We start from the raw sequence: 18,978 nt of genomic DNA, 5'->3' as shown, positions 1-18,978 counted from the left end.
TAAACAGGATTTTTTATTTTAAAAGTATTTTAACATGTGGTGCCATGCCCAGGTCATAAACTGAACTAAAGGAACCACTTTGATCTACTAAATGAAGAATAAAAAAATTGAGAGGGCTCTTGTTTTGATTTTACCAATTATTTCTGAATGTTACCAGCTCACTAAAAGTAGTTCATATCGTTCCGGTGTCCCAGGTATTTTTCTAATCAACACTTAATTTCCTTTTTTTTATTATTATTTTTGAGCTAATTATTGAACAGTTGACCGATACAAAAATGGAAAAGTGTCAAATGGAAGGGGCTGATGTTGCATTATCTTTGAGCATTATTGGTACGTGTGCACTTCTCACGCAAGCTTGATCAAAAGATTATGGAAAAATTAAAACATTCCCAGGATACTTTTGTGTGTAACCAGTGACCAAAATATCATTTCAGTGACTATGCAGAGAATTAATCACTGGTAGTTTATTGGGGGGGGGGTGGGGGGGGAGGGGGCTGTGGATAAGCTCAGCTGATAATGCAGTTTTCAAACATTGCTGCTGCTCAGAATTACACCAGAGGACAAATCAGTGTCAGCTGCTGCAGCTGTTTGGGCTTTTCTGCACCTGCAATGTAGTTTTTGTTCTAAAATTCTGAACAGAAGCAATCAATGCACATCTTTTAGAGAAAGCACTGATTTTTCTTAGTTGTAGAAAAACTTCATAGTAAGAGCAGGATGTCAGCTAATTACTAAATCTTTGAAGTTGTGAACTTCCTGGCTGTGCACATTTCCTTTGTGAATCCAAACGTTTGTGTGCCAGCCTGGGAAGTTTCTGCTTAGGAATGGATTCAGCAGAACCTTTGAACCCCTGTGGAACTGCAAGCATGTGAATAAACCCACAGAAATTGGTTTTTCATCTGCTTCAAGTTGGGCATTTTTTGCTGGAGTGAGACTTAGAGGGGACTGGGGGCATTCTCTTTCTAACTGTTTTTGCTGTAGTTTTGCAAGCAGGTTTTGTCTTGAGTTTTCTTTTGTTTTTGAGGAGAACTTTTGTTTTCAAAGTATACCTTGTATTCTAAAGAAAATTTAGAGCCCTCTTTTAGGCATCCTTTTTTCTGCATACAACTTGATTAATATTAATTTAAAACTTGTATTTAATAAAACATAGACTCAGTTTTGTCTGAAAATGTATTACAATTTATTTCTGCCATTTTTGTGTAAAATTTACAGAAACAGTGTTACATCGTGCGCTCCAAAGGTAATGTCTCATTCCTCTAAGGCTGTGTCCTTTCCTTTTCTTTCTGTTTTTATCTTTCTTGTTTTTCTGATCATATTGTTATGTGCATTGAACCCTTTGTTAGGCCTGAGGTTGTTTGGGGGGGTGGGTGAGAACGTGCTTTTATAAAAACAAATTATTTTCTCTTCAGCAGTATTGAAACTTGAGTGAAGCAAGGTATTTGTCCTTCTGTAAATAACTTGCATAGCAGTATCTATTGAAAGGCAGACTTTGAATGGTTTAATTGAGGAGAGCTCTATATAGAAATATTCTAATAAAATAATATTTTGGGAGATGAACTCATCATGACTTTAGGTTTCCATAGTGCCAAGACAAGGAGGTAGGTTTGTTCCTGGTTGAGTTCTGAAGCCAAAGCAAATATTCAAGGATTGATGCAGAAAAGCTTGAAATGCTTTTTTAAAGTGCACTTTTGAAGAATAAATGTCAGATTACAGCCCTAAGACTGAGGTGAGGAAGCTTTCAAAGGCACCACAAGGATTTGGGGCTCTGCTTCTCATGGGAAGTTGTTCTGACCAAATCCTTGTGCTGCATCTGAAAGGTTTCCCTTTGGGACAGAGCTTCTCCTCGTGTTCTCTCTTGGTGAACAAGGAGAGAAACCCTGTCCATTTTATCTCTCAAATTGCCAGGGGAATGGGGAAGCCTCTGCAGGGGTTTTAATGCCCCAAGCACCCCTTTCTCTGCTCAGTAAGGACCAGTCTAAAGGCAGCTCCTGCTTAGGTAATTTGCTTACTGAGTCTCCAATCCTCTGCAGCATGGCAGGAGCACCTGCAGCCTCCCTAGCCCTGGGTTTGAGCCTGTTGCTGTTTCCAGCTAATTCTAAACACTAAGTCTTCACTGCTATTGGTTTCATTGAAGTAACCCACTTCTGGTTTTTTCACCCCTTTAAATCAGCTTCATAATTAAACCCACTTAAACTGTTTACTTAACAGCAGGTTGTTAATGCAGTTAACTCTTGCTTCAAGAGCTTCAAAAGCCACAAGGATTTTTCTCTTTGTAGCAATATGCTGTGTTAGCAGATAAAAAATCAAAGAACACCCACTGCTATTGAGAAATTTAAAATTGCATTAACAGCATTTATTCCCCTGCGTTAACCCAGAGAAGTTTTCTGTATTATTCAGTGTTACAGAAGTGGATGGGCTGGTTGACATTTGGAGCTTTAAAAAACAAATCAAGAGTGTAAACACTCCTGATTGACAGTTCCACCTTTTGGGATGTGTTCAGCACTGCAGTGTTTTGTGACCTAATAGTTCAAAACTCGAGGGAAGTGTTTAAGAAATAATATTTTATTCTAGCAGTGAAAAACTGACTTCTTTGTATCAAATCTGTATCCTTGTAAATTTAGAATGAATCACCTGTGATTGATTACTTATTTTGAGAGAGGGAAAGTAGGCTTTAAAAGCACAATAGTGCTTGGAAGGAGAGAGAGGTAGAATGTTTTCACATATTAAAATAACTTCCCAAGTGATTTCTATTTTATTTCTTCCCCAATAGTTGAGCAGGCTCTGATGTTCTTTACTCAGTAGTCCTGCATAGCAGGATCCCCTGTGCAGCAGGAATTCAGGCTCCCTTGGAGAAGTAACTTTAGTTTGCTTTTGGAAAAGGATTCGCAGCATTAGAATCCAAAAGATTTATACAAAAGGCAGTTGCATTTTCCATTCAGGCTCAGCGTGAGAAGCTGAAAAATAGGGAGGAAATCTGAATTTTTCAGTGAAGTGTAGGTGGTACAGAATGTCTGCTGTTGATTTTGGGAAGCCTGTGAGTTTTTGAGCTGAAGTGTTTGATGATTTAAGACAGAAATATTGCTTTGTATTCCAAGTCAGGAGGCCAAGCAGGTAAATGGTGAGTGAGAAAGAAGTGGTGGGAGGTGAGGGAAAGCAGAGAATCTATCACATATCATAACTCTTTTTTTTTTTTTTTTTTTTTTTTTTAATAAACTGTCTTTAAAGTGACCTTGCAATCTAAGAAGCTAACAAGCTCAGAAACATTTAAATCCCACTGGTCACCTAATATTTATCACCAAATTGTATCTGCTCTCTGTGATTAAAAATGGTAAAGTTTCATTAAATGTGTATTTAAAGACACTTGGGAATTGTTTGCTGCATGCCTGAAATGATACTTGGTACAGCTTTCAGTATGCACACTTAGCTAAACTTCAAACAAATACCATGTAAAAGTTTAAGAAAACCTGTGTGTATAATCTGTAATTTTAATTTGTTAATTCCATGTATTTAACTGTGTTTTTTCACTATTTTTGTCTTACCTTCATCTTTTTTTTTCTGTGTCATTCTCTTCTTTTACTTCATCTGAATCCCTGATTTTATTTTATTTTACCATCTTCCCATCTTGCTGTTTGTCCAACAGAACAACAAAACCTGCTCCTCATCTAGATGGGTGAGAATACTTTCCAATTTCTCAAATGATTGCTGAAGTTTGAAGGTTATATTGAAAGTAGACAACAATGGGGAAACAAATCCTTAATTCTGTGGAAGATTATACAATAGGACAGGATGGAAAACAAAAGTTTCAGTTCTATAAAAATTTCAAGTCGCAACTTATTTCCTAAAGCTGGACAAAATCTTAAATTGTCTTAAATCCTGAGATTATTCCTTTAAAACTTGTTGCTGCCATCAGCCCATAAATCTGGGAGTTGAATTGCCAAGTTTGATATATTTGAGCAGTCATCTCTTTTGGGGCATGTTTTATGCCTACAATTCATGGGGCAAATGGAAGACAAAAAGAGAAATGTGGTACCATAGAACAAAACCGAGGATTCCTTTATTTTAACTGTCCCTACAGTGCCGGGGGGAATTTTATCCTGGGTTTGTAGAGATCTATAAATTCTTCTTCTCTGGGGAGGATTTTTGTCATGTTTATAGATGGGCTTTTGATCCCTGTTGCACAAAACTGCAAAAATAGAAGGGTGGGTTAGGAATTATAAGCTGTTTACCCTGCCCTTGTAGAGGAGAGGAGACTGCTTCAATTTGAGGGAAATTCTTGATGTCAGAGTGGATCTTTGTTCCTCATTGCATAAAACCTCAGCATTGTTGTCAATGTTGAATTTAAAATCATTTGAAAAAATCTTATTTAATGCATTAAGAGCTCAGCGTTTCTACCTGAGACTGACTTTTAAAATGTGAAATTAATGACAGTGATTCATGGATGTTTTGTGCTTTGTGAACACTTTATTTCTGCAGTGTGCACGTTGTCTTTGGACTGGTTATTTCTGGGTTTGAAGTCATAGAACAGATAGAAAATCTCAAAACTGATACTGCAAGCAGGCCCTACGCAGATGTCCGAGTCATTGACTGTGGGGTGCTGGTCACCAGGTCAGCTAAAGATGGTGAGTGCCAGCATTCCCAAAATTACTGATGTTCATGTTCTCAGACAGTACAGAAATTCCACCAACAGCTAAAAGTCATTATGGCAAACTGTAGAATCTTAATTAATTCTTGCAAGCCTGTAAAACATAAATCTTGCTGTAGGAGAGGAAGGCACAGCAACAAAAAAATATTTTCTGCCCTCAACGTGTGTCCCCTGTTAGAGGTTGACATGACAAAAAGGAATGCAAAGTTATTTTTCTGTGTTTGAAAGAGGGAGACACAAAGTTGGATTTTGTGTACTTTCCAAAGGTTTATTTTAAGATTCTGTGAAGTTAATATATGCAATATATGTGGTCAAGCTTATTTTCCTTTTCATGGAGATTCATAGAGAATAAATGATCTTAAATATATGTCTGGACAGTTTCTGTGAATTAGTGGAGTGTTGAAAGTTTGCATTTTCTACCCAATTTCTGATTTTCCATAAGGATAAAGTGGTTGTTTATGTCCTTTAGAGAAGCTCAAGAGGAGCCATAGTGTAATAGTGTGAGGAGGCAGAAAAGAGAAAATGACAAGGTTTTAAAAATAAAAAATACACAGCTGAGGTGGCAACTTCTTTGTTTTAATCTTTGATTTGCAACTGCGCATTGTTTTGAAAAGCACCTAATTTTTTTTACTATAAGCGGTCTTTGCTTGTCTTGTGTGTTCTGTCTGTGCTGGAAAATGGATTTAGACTGGGCACAATCAGATTACTTTTTATTATGATTATTTAATATTGTGAAAAAGTTCAGAGCTTCTCTAAAAAGGCCCATTTGTGTATTTATACAGCTATAAAATTGTGTGCTTTGTGATTTTACGTGCTCACACATGTGCACAGTGTAAATTGAAAATATCTGTTCAAGCTCTGGAGAAGAAGAAGAAAGTTTGCTCTGACTCAGAAGCCTCTGAGTCCTCCTCCAGTACATCCAGCTCTTCAGAATCCTCATCTGAGAGCGAGGCTGAGAATGAAAGGAGCAGAAGGAGAAAGAGGAGAAGAAGAGCTAAAACCAAACAGTCCAGGAAGCGAAGGAAGGAGGAGAGGAAGAAAGAGGATCCAAGGTGCAAGCGAACCTCAAGCCAAAGACGGTGACTGGTCTCTTAAATTCAACAATTGCAGTGAAATCTGGGGAATTCTGCTTTGTTTTCATGAAATGCTCAAACAGTAAATATGAAAATGCTTTTAAGTTTGGGGTTTGGTGCGTGATTCCGTAAACAAACAAAAAACCCTAAAGCTGAGCTCGTTGAGTTTTCCATGAAATTGAAGATCATTGTAGATAGAAGCAAGAGTGATGCTGAAATAACTAAATCCCAGCACGTGAAACTATTCAGGGCTCAGCATTCCTGTGTAAAAGTGAGACTTTAGGCAAATTGCAGGACTTCATACGTACATTTGATTAGATTTTTAAAATATTTCACAAGTCGTAAATGAAAAGCAGAATTATTTGCTGTAAAGCAAGAACTGAACTTTCTCTCCAGTAATAGCAGCCCATCCTCCCTTTAGCATAAAACGGGTTGTAGAGCACATTTTGGTTGTTAAACCAGCTTTAAGTTTGCTGCATCTTGTCTCGGAATCCAGTTGGAAAAGGGATTTTTTTTCCTGCTAACTGTGATTTCTCAGCCTGCTCTTTCCCTTAGCAGCCTTTCTGACAAGAGCGATGTCGCCGACAAAGTCGACCTCAGCACAAAGCGGGACAAGCCCGTGGTACGTCCTGAAGAAATCCCCCCAGTGCCTGAAAATAGATTTTTGCTCAGAAGAGATGTGCCTGTTGTCAATGTAGAGCCTGAACCGTAAGGAACTCCGAGCTTTTTATTCTGACTTGCTGAAAAAACTGTGCATGAAATATTCCTGTTAACATTCTGTTCCTGGTGCTGCTGACTGCAGTGTCAGAATTGCTGCGTGAGGTTATTTAATTGTCCTTTTTACAGTTTCCTTTGTGATATTCCTTGGGACCTGGGCCAGGGGTTTTCAGTGAAATCTCGAGATGATTTCGTTGATGTTTAAAGATGTTAAACTCAATTAAAAACAATTAATGAATCATTTCAGAAGTAGTCATGCAATGCAAACCACAGGAAATGGTTGATTGCAAGGGAAACTTGGGATTGGGAGAGGTGATTTTTCGTCTTTCTTCAGCTGATGAAGAAACTCTGGTTCTGAATCAATCACCTGGAATTTTGTAACTTACTGGTGTTTGAGAATAAGAAAAAAAATCCTCTTTTGCTACAAAGGAAGTCACAAGTTCACAAGATATTTTCAGTGTGTTTTGTACCTCCACTGTCAAATTTCCTTGCTTTTGTAACCCATTACAGTGCCAGATACTTCTAAAATCAGTGTTGGGTTTGTTTGGTGTTGGGTTTTTTAGTTCCCCTTAATGGTACAGATTCCTGTAAGTCTTTTCTTGGATCATCACTCATGTTCCCAAAGATTTGCTAACTACTTTTGGGAATATTATGCAAGCTGAAAGAAGCAAAGCTTTAGAACCTGTGACCTATTCTGAGCTGAGATCCTGAAACACTTCTGTCCATGTTGTCTTCAGGATTTGTGCCCCAAACCCAAGTTAACCACTTGTGACAGTGTTTTGCAAGTTCATTGTTAGCATTAATTTCTGTGTCAAGAGACCAGGCTGCACATTTGGTTGAAAACAAATACATGTTGGTTTGCCTTTTGTTGCAGAGCTCTCTTGCTTTGTTTCTTGAAAAAAACACTGAATTCTGTCTGAAAATAAATGAATAAGACAATGAATATTTCTCACTTTTAACTTAAACTAATTGTTAGTTAATTGGTTTTTTTTTTGCTGTGTAACTTCATTCTTCATTAATTTATGTAGGAAGCTTCTTGATGCTGCACCAGTTCTGACTGACCAGAAACCATCAGTCTCTAAATCTGGACGAAAAATTAAAGGAAGAGGCACAATAGTATGTGACAATTTTATTTATTTCTTTATTTCCTTTCACCCAGAGTATCTTCCCTGACTCTGAGCTTTGAATTTCCCTGGAGGGTTTTGTATGACACTTTATTTACGTGTTCCAGGATCCAGTTTAGAAAGCATTGAAGTCATGTCAGGTGGCTGATTTTGTAACATTTTGTTTCCATCCTTCCCCTTGCTGTCTTTTTACTTAAAGATTGTTTGGAGAAAAAAAAAAATTGCCTAAATGGAATGTTTGGAAATAGCTATGTAAATAAAGACCTAGGGAAAAAAAGCTGAGTGGAATTGGCTTCTGCCAGATACTGAGATTTCTGTTTTGTTTTTGTTTGTTTTTTTTTCCCCATCATTTTGGCACCCTCTCAGCAAAATTAAGAATGAAAAAAGATGTCATTTAGGGCTGGCAGTTGGAGAAATACATTTTTCTTCCATCTCGAATAGTCTTTATTAGCACAGTTGCTATCCAGGTGAAGTTCATTGATGTTTTCAAAATACTTCTTTGTAGGTTCCACGAGACTCCAGAGTATCTATCAAGTGTGAGAATTAGGAAGGTCCATGACACCCTGTAATCTTTTAGGCCATTCTTCTGTAAAAGCTGGTTTTTAAGTAGTCATTGCTTCAGGTGAAACAGTAGGGAACGTCAGGTTATCTTGGTTTTTTTTTTTTTTTTCCCCCCCAGATAAGAACGATGTCTTAATTACTTTTCTAATTGCCTGGATAAATAAATACATGCATCTTTGTGATTTTTATTCTGCAGGACAACACATTTTTTCTCCCATTTTTCCTGCTTTCATAAGTGACCCAAAACAATTGAGTCAAATTCAGATGTGCTTTTATTGAGTCAAGGAGCATCTGATTTCCTCACAGAATTTACCTAAGTGTGTATCCCACTGGGTAATGGAAAATAATGAGTTAGCAATAGCAGAGTACTTCTTTCTCTGCTGCACAAGTAGCTCTTGTTGCCTACTTAAATGCTCTGCCTAAGCATAATTTTTTAAATGTGAGGCTTCATTGCTCTTTTTTTGTGAAAGAGTTTTGAGGCTTTTTGTGAGTTTTTGTGTTCAGTTTTCTATTTTTTAAATTGCTTTAAACTGACTTAATCTGGATTCCCATTTCTGAAGAGTTGAACAGCAGTAACTTTTGAAAAGGGGTTTTTGTCTTTACTCCTACAAACCATGAAGTGTCTGACTAAAGTGAAACATCTGTGCTTAAAGAAACGAGAGTGGTTATATGCAGTAATGGTGTTATTCCAAAAAGGAATCCATGGCCTCTTCCTCGATTCTTCCGTTCATGTTTCAAAAAGCCGGGTGAGCTGCTGGCCTCTCTCTCAGGCTTTGCAGAATGCTCTGAGTGTGCAGAGCAGCAGTAGCTGTGTATGAGCACTCCCTGCAGCTGTGTGTGTTTGCTGTCCCAGCGCTATCACACCCCGCCGCGCTCCCGCTCCTGCTCCGAGTCCGACGAGGAGGAGAGCAGCGAGACCCCTCCCCACTGGAAGGAGGAGATGCAGAGGCTGCGCACCTACCGAGCGCCCAGCGGGGAGAAATGGAGCAAAGGAGACAAGTAAGATGAGCCTGACACAGCTTTGAAATGTCCTGGCCTTTGGCAAACCCTGATGGATTGTATGGATGTACCATGTCATTACCAGGATGAGAGGAAACCGCCTCAGGTTGTGCCGGGGAGGTTCAGATTGGATATTAGGAATGGGGTATTTTTTCACAGAAAACACTGGAACAAAGCTGCCCAGGGAAATGTGGAATCACCATCCCTGGAAGAGTTCAGAAAACGTGTGGATATGTGGCACTTGAGGGCATGGTTTAGTGCTGAACGAGGTGGTGGTGCTGCTGGTGGTTGGACTTTGTGATCTCAAAGGTCTTTTCCAACCTTAAGGATCAGTGATTTCCTTATCCTCAAAGTGGATTACACAGTTTCTTTGGAGTAAAACAGTCGAATCCGCTAAGCCCTTATTGTTTTAGTTGTATGTTCTTTCAACAGTTGCAAACTGTGTGATGGATGGAAGTCAGCTCTCCAAAATTCCTGATGGCTTGATACTAAATGAGTTTTTATCAAATTACAAGAGAGAAATCTTAAAAGGAAAACTTAAATATGTTATATGTAACTATTAGTGAGTAATTGAAAATATTTCTGATTATTCATTTTTACATGCTGAGTTGTTTTAAAACTTGTGTTTAAATGTGGTTTAAGGATCCTGTAGTTGTAGAGGTCAAAGTCCTGCAGACTTTGGTAATTAAGACCTTAAATCTCTTTACACAGGTCCTAAAATATGCAAAACTTGCTGGTGTAGGCTGATTTATTTCTTAGGGAGAAGCAACTCTTGGAAGTGATGCAATTCTATATCTTAAAATGAGTGTAAGGACCCCAAAGCAATTCTCTGCTATTAATGGGTGTGCTAGGGTTTATGTAAACTTAATTTTAAGTAAGTTTAAAAATACTTAATTTTATCTGAAGTTTTTTATAGAATTTGTATTTAGTCTGGGGTTTATCTGTTTGTTTTCCAGGTTGAGTGATCCCTGTACAAGCAGATGGGATGAGAGAAGTGCATCCCGGAGATCCAGGTCCTGGTCCCATAATGGTTATGCTGATCTAAGCACTGTGAGATACTCTAGCCATCACAAGAAGCACAGGAAAGAGAAGAAGAAGGTGAAGCATAAAAAGAAATCTAAAAGGCAGAAGCATTTCAAGAAGCACAAGCAAACAAAGAGAAAGAAAACATCAGCCTCCTCAGATGTAGAATCCTCTCATTCTTTCCACAGGAGGACAAAATCCTCTTGTGATCGTGAGAGGAAAACTCGTTCTTCCTCATTGTCTTCCAGGCGTTCATCCAGGAGAGACTGGTCTAAATCTGATAAGGAAGACCAGAGCTTGTCATCTTCATCAAGCAGAGGGTCTCGATCGTACTACAGGTCCAGATCCAGGTCTAGATCTAAATCGAGATCTTACTCCAGAAGAAGTTCTAGATCAAGATCAGCCTCTAAATCATCGCGATCTCGAAGTAGGTCACGGTCAAGTTCTAACCCCAGGCAGCAAAAGACTGTTCCAAATTCTCCACGAAATATTTCAGCGCGGTTAAATGACGCCAAGCTGACCAAGACTGCTGAGCCTGTCCGAGCAGTGGTACTGCCCAGTGACAAGGTTATTGTGCCACCAGTTGTCCCAGAAAACCTCCCTGTCATACCCTTAAGTGACAGTCCCCCACCTTCAAGGTGGAAACCTGGGCAGAAGCCTTGGAAGCCATCGTACGAGCGAATTCAGGAGATGAAAGCTAAAACAACCCACTTAATTCCCACCCAAACTAATTACAATTTAGTGGTCGTTAAGGAGGCCAACACTTCTTCGTCCTACCGCAAGCAGGAGAGGAGCTCCGAGAGCGATCGGAGCGGTTACTCCAAAGGCCGCAGTGACAGGAGCTCGGAGAGCTGGCCGAGGTCCAGGAGCAGATCCTCTCGAAGCCGCTCATACTCAAGATCTTACTCAAGGTCTAGAAGCCCGTCGAGCTCGAGGACAAAATCTCCTTCTTCTGGCAGGTCACCATCCCCGAGTAAGTACCGCAGTGACAGGTCGGGGTACAGCGAGTCCACGTCCGACTATTCCCTCAGCGATGAGGACAGGCGCAGGAGCAAAAGGAAATCCACATCCAGTGATCCCAAAGCTCGGGACCTCAAACTGAGGCAGGAAACGAGCTCTGAGAGCACTTTGCCTTACAAGCATCCAAAGGACTATGACGAGTCTTCCCAAGGGTTGAAGGAGAGTGACAGTTTGTCATCCTCAGACTTCTCCTCCGACAGCGAGCGCTCTGCCAAAGCCAAAGCGGTCCAAGAAAAAGAAGGCCGCTTTCCATCAGAAGGGGATGCTGAGAAACAGGATAAAAACAGCTTAAGTTCTGAGAGAGGGGAGGAGAAAGCCAAGGGTGAGCAGGATTCTGATCACTCTAAAATGAAAGCAGCTAAGGAGAAATGCTCGGAGCAGCCCAGAGGTGGTGCAAAAACGAAACGTAAATCCTACTCAGGTAGCAAATGGGACTCGGAGTCGAATTCCGAAAGAGGAGAGGCAAAGCGTAACAGGGGAGACTCCAGACCCTCCTCTGGGAAAGAAGAAGGAGAGGCCACCTCAGGGTCTGACACGGAGCTTAACGTTACCAAAAGGATAAAAAAACAGTCGAATTCCTCAGAGGCTGTCTTGAGCTCTGACTGTGCATGGAAGACAAGCAAACAGTTGTCATCTTCTGAATCTGAGAGTTCTTGTTCCAGCTCAGCAGACACTCGAGGCAAGTCAAAAAAACACAAACGTGGCTTGAAGAAGACTCCTAAAAAATCACATTCCAAAAAAGCAAAAGAAAAATCGAAAGGCAAAAAGGAGAAAAAACACAAAGTTCAGAAAAGAAAAGAAATGTTTCATTGGCAGCCCCCCCTTGAGTTTGGGGAAGAAGAGGACGATGAGATAAATGACAAGCCGGTTACCAAGGATGATAAAAAAGAAAAGCAGCTTAGCAGGGACATAAAGGATAAAAAACAAGTTTATGAAAAGGATGAAATAGTCACAGATAAAATGGGAAATGGTGAAAAGTCGTGTGCGAATGAAAACCTTTTAGATAAAACCACCACATGTGGGGCCTCGCCAGATCGCAGCAACCTTAATAAAGAGCCCATTGAAACAAGCACTTCAGCTGGTATTTTAAACTCAGGAATAAACGTGGCTGCCTGCAAGAGTGAGATTAAACAAGCTGAAGAAAATAACCAGAATGGGCTGGAAGATGTTATTCAGACAGATGACAACATGGAGATTTGTACTCCGGATCGTAACTCGCCGGGGAAGGTGGATGTGGATGTTTTGTCTCCTATCGTTCTCACTGCTAAACCTTTAAGTGCTGCTGTAAAAAAAGAGTTACAGGTTGAGACCCCTGAGCAAGATGCTGTCAAACTGGGAAACAGCATAAGAGACTTCATTAATATTAAAGAAGAAAAAGAGACAGGAAGGCAAGAAAATATCTCTGCTCCTGTGTCTGGTGCTAAAGACTGTAGTTTTAAAAATGAAATTTCTGAAAATACACCAAGCAATATGATTGACAATAAATGGAAGCCTTTGCAAGGTGTTGGTAACTTAAAACCAGCAACAATTAGTACAGCCACAGAGGTTAAAAATGTAGTGTCAGTACCAGAGCCTAAACCAGCAGGTTTAAGAATTGAAATAAAAGCAAAAAATAAAGTAAGGCCTGGGTCTCTTTTTGATGAAGTGAGGAAAACAGCCCGGCTAAATCGTCGGCCAAGGAACCAAGAAAGTTCCAGTGAGGAGGAATCTCCAGGCAGAGATGACAACAGCCCTTCCAGGAGTCTCAGCAGGTCACGAAGTAAATCTGAGTCTAAATCCAGACACAGAACAAGGTCCATGTCCTACAGCCACTCGAGAAGTCGATCCCGAAGTTCTACATATTCATATAGGTGAGAAGCTTGTGCTGCTCCCACAGCTGGCCCTGGTCAATTCAATGTTCTTATATTTTCAATGAATGCTTTTCAAGTTGTGGTTTTTGTTCTTTAGCAGTCCTGTCTTACAGAACTACAGAGTGGTTTGGGTTGGAAGGCACCTTAAAGCCCATCCAGTTCCACCCCCCTGCCATGGACAGGGACACCTCCCACTATCCCAGGCTGCTCCAAGCCCTGTCCAGCCTGGTTTTGGACACTTCCTGGAATTCAGGGGCAGCCACAGCTATTCTGGGCACCCTCTGCCAGTGTGAAGTGTCCTCCTTTTTCTATCCCTCCATCCCGTGTCCAAAGCCCCTCTCCAGCTCTCCTGGAGCCCCTTTAGGCCCTGGAAAGTGCTCTGAGCTCTCCCTGAAGCCTTCCCCTCTCCAGGTGAGCTCTCCCAGCCGGGCTCCAGGGCAGAGGAGTTCCAGCCCTTGGATTAACTCAGTGGCTGTATCATCTAGCCAGTGTGGATTAAACATTTAGCTAGAAACCTGAAGATTCATAACTCCTCCTGGTTGCCATTTTCTGCTGCTCTTCTCCTCAGTTGTGTCCTTGCTTGTAGGTCCAGGAGCTATTCGAGGAGCCGGAGCCGGGGCTGGTACAGCAGGGATCGCTCGCGGAGCCGGAGCAGCTCCTACCACAGCTACAAGAGCCGCAGGTGAGTCCAGCCAGCTGGACACTCTGCCAGGCATGCTCTCCTCCTCTTGTTCCCCCTCTGCCCTGCCCTCTTCAGCACTTTTGCTTTCTGTTCACTAAAAACCCCCGTGTGGTTTGGATTTTGTCAGTCGGAGCTATAGCAGGAGCCGATCCAGGAGCAGTTCCTATGGTCACCACAGTCGATCCAGGTATGGACTTTCCTTTTATACAAACTCTACAGGAAATGTGCTGCCCATCAAGTCATCTTAGTACGAGTGTACTTTTATTTGCATTTCTTTCAAGTAGACTTTATTTTGTAATTGTTGTATATGATACTATTATATATCATACGTACTACCTATTTTATTATGCGTACTGTAATACATATTTTTAACATATTAATAGATGTTTTTTTATTAAAAAAAAATTAAGATTACTTTTATCTCACAGAATCCCTGAATGGTTTGGGTTAGACAGGGCCTTAAAGATGGTCCAGTTCCAACTCCCAGCCATGGGCAGAGGCACTTTTCCCTAGACCAGAGTGCTCCAAACCCCATCCAACCTGGCCTTGGACCCTACCAGGGATATGTAGTACTTAAAGCTATTATTACAGTACCATGATGACAACTTGAATCAAAGCAAAATGAACACAAGACCCTTTGAAAAGCTGAAAATAACTAAACCATCCTGGCATTACAGTTGCAGGTAATGCTATAAGTAGTAGTAGTAGTGAGCACATTTGTTTTTTTTTTTTGTTCTTAAATAAAATTGAGTTAGAAGTGGAATCACTTTGATTGCTTTTCAGAAGTATCAGCAAACAAGAATTTTACTAGAAAAGAGAGAGGGAGAGCACAAAGCTTTATAAATGCTTAGTGTGGTCTTCCTAATAAAATTTGAGAATTTTACTGTTATTTTGAAGATTTGTTCTTGTGTGGAAACCTTTATGAAGAGTAGAATTGTTTGCCACATCCTCGAAAGTAATTTCTATACAGCCCCTCATATCTCTATATAAATATCCTTTAAACCAGCATTTAAAAACAGCATTTTAGACCAGAAATGGTGAATTCACAATTACATTTTCCCCCCTTTAAAGCAGGTCCTACACCTATGACAGTTACTACAGCAGGAGTCGGAGCAGGAGCAAGAGGAGTGACAGCTACCGGAGATCTCGGAGTTACGACCGGAGATCCAGGTGGGTCTTACCCAGCTTTGGTGCACAAGGATTTGTTGAACACAAACAGAGGATGTTTAACAAGGCCACAGTGCTGGCTTTCCCCCATAAAAACAAGAAATACACTCAGCAAAAGTCATAATTCAAACCAAATTCTAATTGAAATCACAGCGTGCGTGTGAGCGAGGAAGTGGGAAGTTCTGACATTCCAAATGTGAGGATGGGGAAACAGCCAGGATAAGAAAACTTGATTTCCAGTTCATTGTATCCATGTATTCAAAATTAGCACCTTTTCCAGGGGAAGTGATGAACTGCCCATCCCTGGAAGTGTTAAAAACTTATGGAAATGGCACTGAGGACATGGTTTAATAGTGGAGACAGTGGGGCTGGGTTAACCATTGGACTTGGTGATCTCAGAGGTCTTTGCCAACCTTAATGATTGTGTGATTTGGGTTTTTCTAATAATATCTAATGTTTCTTAAGCCCCACATAGCTCTCAAGATTCATGGGTTAAAAGCTGTTACGGATTAAAAGCCGCCTGCTATACAGAGAATTCTACTGGATGGTAAATTCTTCTTGCTTGTGCTGGAGAAGTGGACTTAAAAATCTGGAAGGGAAACTGAAAGTTGTGCTGCAATCCGCATCTAATTTTTAACTTTGTAGAATGTATTTTGAAAGAAGATTTTTACCTGCAAATCTGATGAGTTTAGAATAAATTTTATTCTCAGTCCAGAGGATTTATGTAAGTGTGAGCACATTTCACAGAGATCAGATATTGAGAGTTGTAGATACATTTAATATCTCTGATTATTTGTTTTATACCTTTTAATATGCCCCTTATTAGTCATTAATCAGGTTTTAAGACTACTCTACATTTTCATCCTGTCCTCATGAATTTTTTCACAGCTTTGTACCAACTCTTAATGGACTTTGCTCTCACCCATTTGCACAAGACAACTTTCATCTTGTGTTGGAGGGAAAATTAATGAGATTTAATGAAGAATGTGGAAATAAACTTAAAAACCATTGCTTTATTATGTTGAGGTGCTTCAGTGTGGGATTAGGAAATGCTCACCTTTCACTTAGAAAGCTTCCCTTGCAGGCAGGAGGCTGGAAATTCTCTGAAAGCTTGTTCTGTGTAATTTGAACGTGTCCTGTGGCTTGTCTGAAGCCATCTGGGCTCTGTGTTGACTTTTGGCCAGGTGCTGAGCTTGGAATTTGTCTGGAAGAGCCAAAACATTTTAAATACAATTTCCACACTGCAGACACACAAACACACCTCTGTTGCAGTTATGGGGCCTAATTTTAAGACCCTCCTTCAAACAAGAAAATGAAATGTATAAATCAAGGATTTGTGAAATTACCGTAGTTGAGAATTGCTTGCAGTGTCAAATTCCATTTGTTAGAATACACTTCTCACTCAGCTCAATTAGCTTTTATAAAAACATTAATTTTGGATGGTTTTTAGCTGTAACAGAGAAAGCAAGAAGTTACCAACAGTTTGATTTGAGTTACAGAAATTTCATCATATGGAGTTAATGATTATTTCCATTTTGAGTATCCTTTAATGAATCCTTCACTTAGAAGAAATACAATCCTGTAAAAAAAAACGGTGTGTTTTCTTATCTGTGGCAATTTTTTGACACGATGCAATTTTAAATTTGAAGCTCAAACTGCAGATTTGAGACACTGAAATCTTTTTTTCTCCTTGCAGGTCCTACGGCTCCGACAGCGACAGCGATCGCAGCTACTCCAACAACAGGAGCCCCAGTGAGAGCAGCAGATACAGCTGAGAATGTTCCTTTGAGGATGGAAACTCTATTCCAGATTTTTTTCAGTGTTATAGTCAAAAAAAACTTCTGACAGTGTCACAAGTGAAGGTTGTTTGCTGAATTAGCTGAGACTTTCCTGTTTAACAGTGAACTCGACTCTCTGCTTACAGAGGGGAGGACTGAGCACGACAGCTGATGTTATTTTTTATGTTTTTTAATGTCAAATGCAACTTTTACAAAATAATAATTAAAAAACCCAGTTTGGTTTCCCTGAATCAGCTTTTCCAAGCCATGAATGACACTTAGGTGAATTGCTGCCACCACTTTTTGGGTGCAGCAGTCAGGACTGTCTTCAAGTCTGTTTATAAACACCTTAGGAAAGATGTGCTAGCAACTATTAAACTGTGAAGTCAATTTCTTAAAAAGGCTGCCATTTCTAGTTGATGAAAATGCTTTTTTATTGCTGGAAGCTGTTTCCATGCTGTCTTGTTTGTTGATTATTTCATTCTACACAGAATATAGGTGAGCAAAACAAAACCTGACACTCTGTCTTAATCCCTCCTGAACTGTGATGTTCTGGAATTCTGCTGGCAAAGGTGAGCTGATGCACAGGGGGAATTGTCAAACTGACAAGCAGTGAGCAAAAGTGTGATGAATGAGTTTGGAGCTTAATATCCAACTTGTCTAAACTTCTTATGTTTTAAAAGAGGAATTTTGTGATAAACAGCAATGTCCTTCAGAGACTAAAAGAAGTGTTTCTGAACACTTCCTGATTTTGATTTCAGTTCCTATTGCAGTGCTTGGCATCCTTCAACACATTTGGAATGTTGTAAACCATGAGTGTATCATGAGTTTGTCCAAAGCACTCTTTCAAAAAGTGACATGATGATAATTTTTTGAGAAAACCAGCCATAAAGGTTCCTTTATGAAACCTCCTTTATAATAGCTCTGTATCCCATTCACCACAGGGAAGATCAGATACTGGTATTGCAGATATTGAAGTATATGTTGTTAAACTTTTCGTAGGACTACAGAAACACTGGGATGCCTCATAAAAAGCATGGACAATATTTTCAAAGTAAAGTTTAGTACCAAAAATTACTCTTGGGTTACAGGTAAATGGTTTGCAAAAAAAAAAAAATAGATTCAAGCTGCAGACCATTGAGTAAATCTTACAATATCCTGATTGATTAGAATAATCTGTAAAGCTTTTTTGGTGGGTTTAGAAAGTTGTGTACTGAGAACCAGACTTTTTAATGGCATAATGTAACTTGAAAATTAAGGTCTGTAGTGACAAAACAACCGTGGTTTGATTAGAGCTAACGAGCACTGTTGTACCATAACAGTTTCCATTATTAACTTTCTGTAATATCTGCAGATGCTTTCATTTCCTCATTTTCACATACTGGAAATGATTTTTCTTAATCTCATCAGGACCCAGTAGCTTTGAAAATTAAAAGTGGCAATTTGTTGCTGAGGCATCAATTCCTTCTCTCTTTGATTTGACTAAGTTCCCCCAAATTCAATGATTTTTTTGGCACAATTACGAAATGCAAGTTCAGAGGGAGATGGTGATGATTCCCTCCATTTTCTGTCCACCCATTCCTGAACCTGAATTGGCCATGGAGGTTTTTCACTTTCCTAGAGGTACCCAAAACTCTGCTCTTAGCCCTTTCCTACACTTAGAGTTTAGTGACAAAGTGTGTGCACGTAACCTTTCCACCCTTTGGTAAACTTCTTACACTTTTTAGCATTAAGTACATTTAATAGCCAAGTCAGGATACATTTACAGATGTGTTTCTAACAGCAGCAGCCATCTCAGAGTCTTGGAAGAGTATTTCAGTGAAATTTGTTGTAGTTTCATCATTTTCAGTTCAACTGTAACTCTTTTCCCTTACTAAGAAAATAGAATTAGAGGGTTCACAATGTTACAAAATATACAAATATAACCATTACTGTTCAATACCTGTTAGTGAAAATATTGCTCCAGGATCAGATTTTAATCATATTTCAGATCTGATTTGGCTTTTTAAGGCCAGGAAAAGTTAACTAGAAATACAGTCAAACAATTAACTGTAATTATCAAAAATTACTGCACTGTCACTCAAGTCTTTCATATCCTTAGTCAAAGGTTTGTAAAGAAATTCCATCAGGTAGAGAATGGTTGGGGAGGGGTTGAGGGGAAGGGTTGGGGGTATTTTTACTTAGTGAAGTCTGTTAAATTGTGCTTCAGATAGAAAAGGTCCCCCTGAGCTGGTTTTCTAACGCTGCTCTATGTTTTTGCAATTTTGTTATTCCAAAGTAGTTGCTGTTTGTAAAATAAACTTTTGTACATATCTGCAAATGCTGTTTTCTCTACATCTGGGAAA

General features: G+C 39.7%; 1 protein-coding gene across 7 annotated transcripts in view; it reads left to right on the top strand.

Annotated features, from left to right (window-relative positions):
* The window catches only part of NKTR (natural killer cell triggering receptor), a 36,169-nt gene extending 17,396 nt beyond the window's left edge, over positions 1-18,773 (top strand). For 2 of the 7 annotated variants that reach the window (XM_062505868.1, XM_062505894.1), the window contains 11 exons: positions 3,638-3,667; positions 4,471-4,616; positions 5,496-5,718; positions 6,268-6,420; positions 7,458-7,545; positions 8,968-9,113; positions 10,070-13,006; positions 13,593-13,688; positions 13,816-13,875; positions 14,760-14,858; positions 16,552-18,773. In XM_062505868.1, coding sequence (XP_062361852.1) covers positions 3,638-3,667; positions 4,471-4,616; positions 5,496-5,718; positions 6,268-6,420; positions 7,458-7,545; positions 8,968-9,113; positions 10,070-13,006; positions 13,593-13,688; positions 13,816-13,875; positions 14,760-14,858; positions 16,552-16,630 — 4,057 coding nt within the window. In that variant the 3' untranslated portion in view covers positions 16,631-18,773. Of the gene's footprint in view, positions 1-1,173; positions 1,238-2,417; positions 3,668-4,470; positions 4,617-5,495; positions 5,719-6,267; positions 6,421-7,457; positions 7,546-8,967; positions 9,114-10,069; positions 13,007-13,592; positions 13,689-13,815; positions 13,876-14,759; positions 14,859-16,551 lie in introns of those variants that run through there. The other 5 variants (XM_062505921.1, XM_062505877.1, XM_062505885.1 and 2 more) reach the window with 5 other exon arrangements.
* Positions 18,774-18,978: the final 205 nt, after the last annotated feature.

The sequence above is a fragment of the Cinclus cinclus genome, chromosome 1, assembly GCF_963662255.1.
Source record: "Cinclus cinclus chromosome 1, bCinCin1.1, whole genome shotgun sequence".
Classification (NCBI taxonomy): Eukaryota; Metazoa; Chordata; class Aves; order Passeriformes; family Cinclidae; genus Cinclus; species Cinclus cinclus.
Note: the sequence above shows the minus strand (reverse complement) of the source record. Positions and strands in the feature narration are given on the sequence as shown.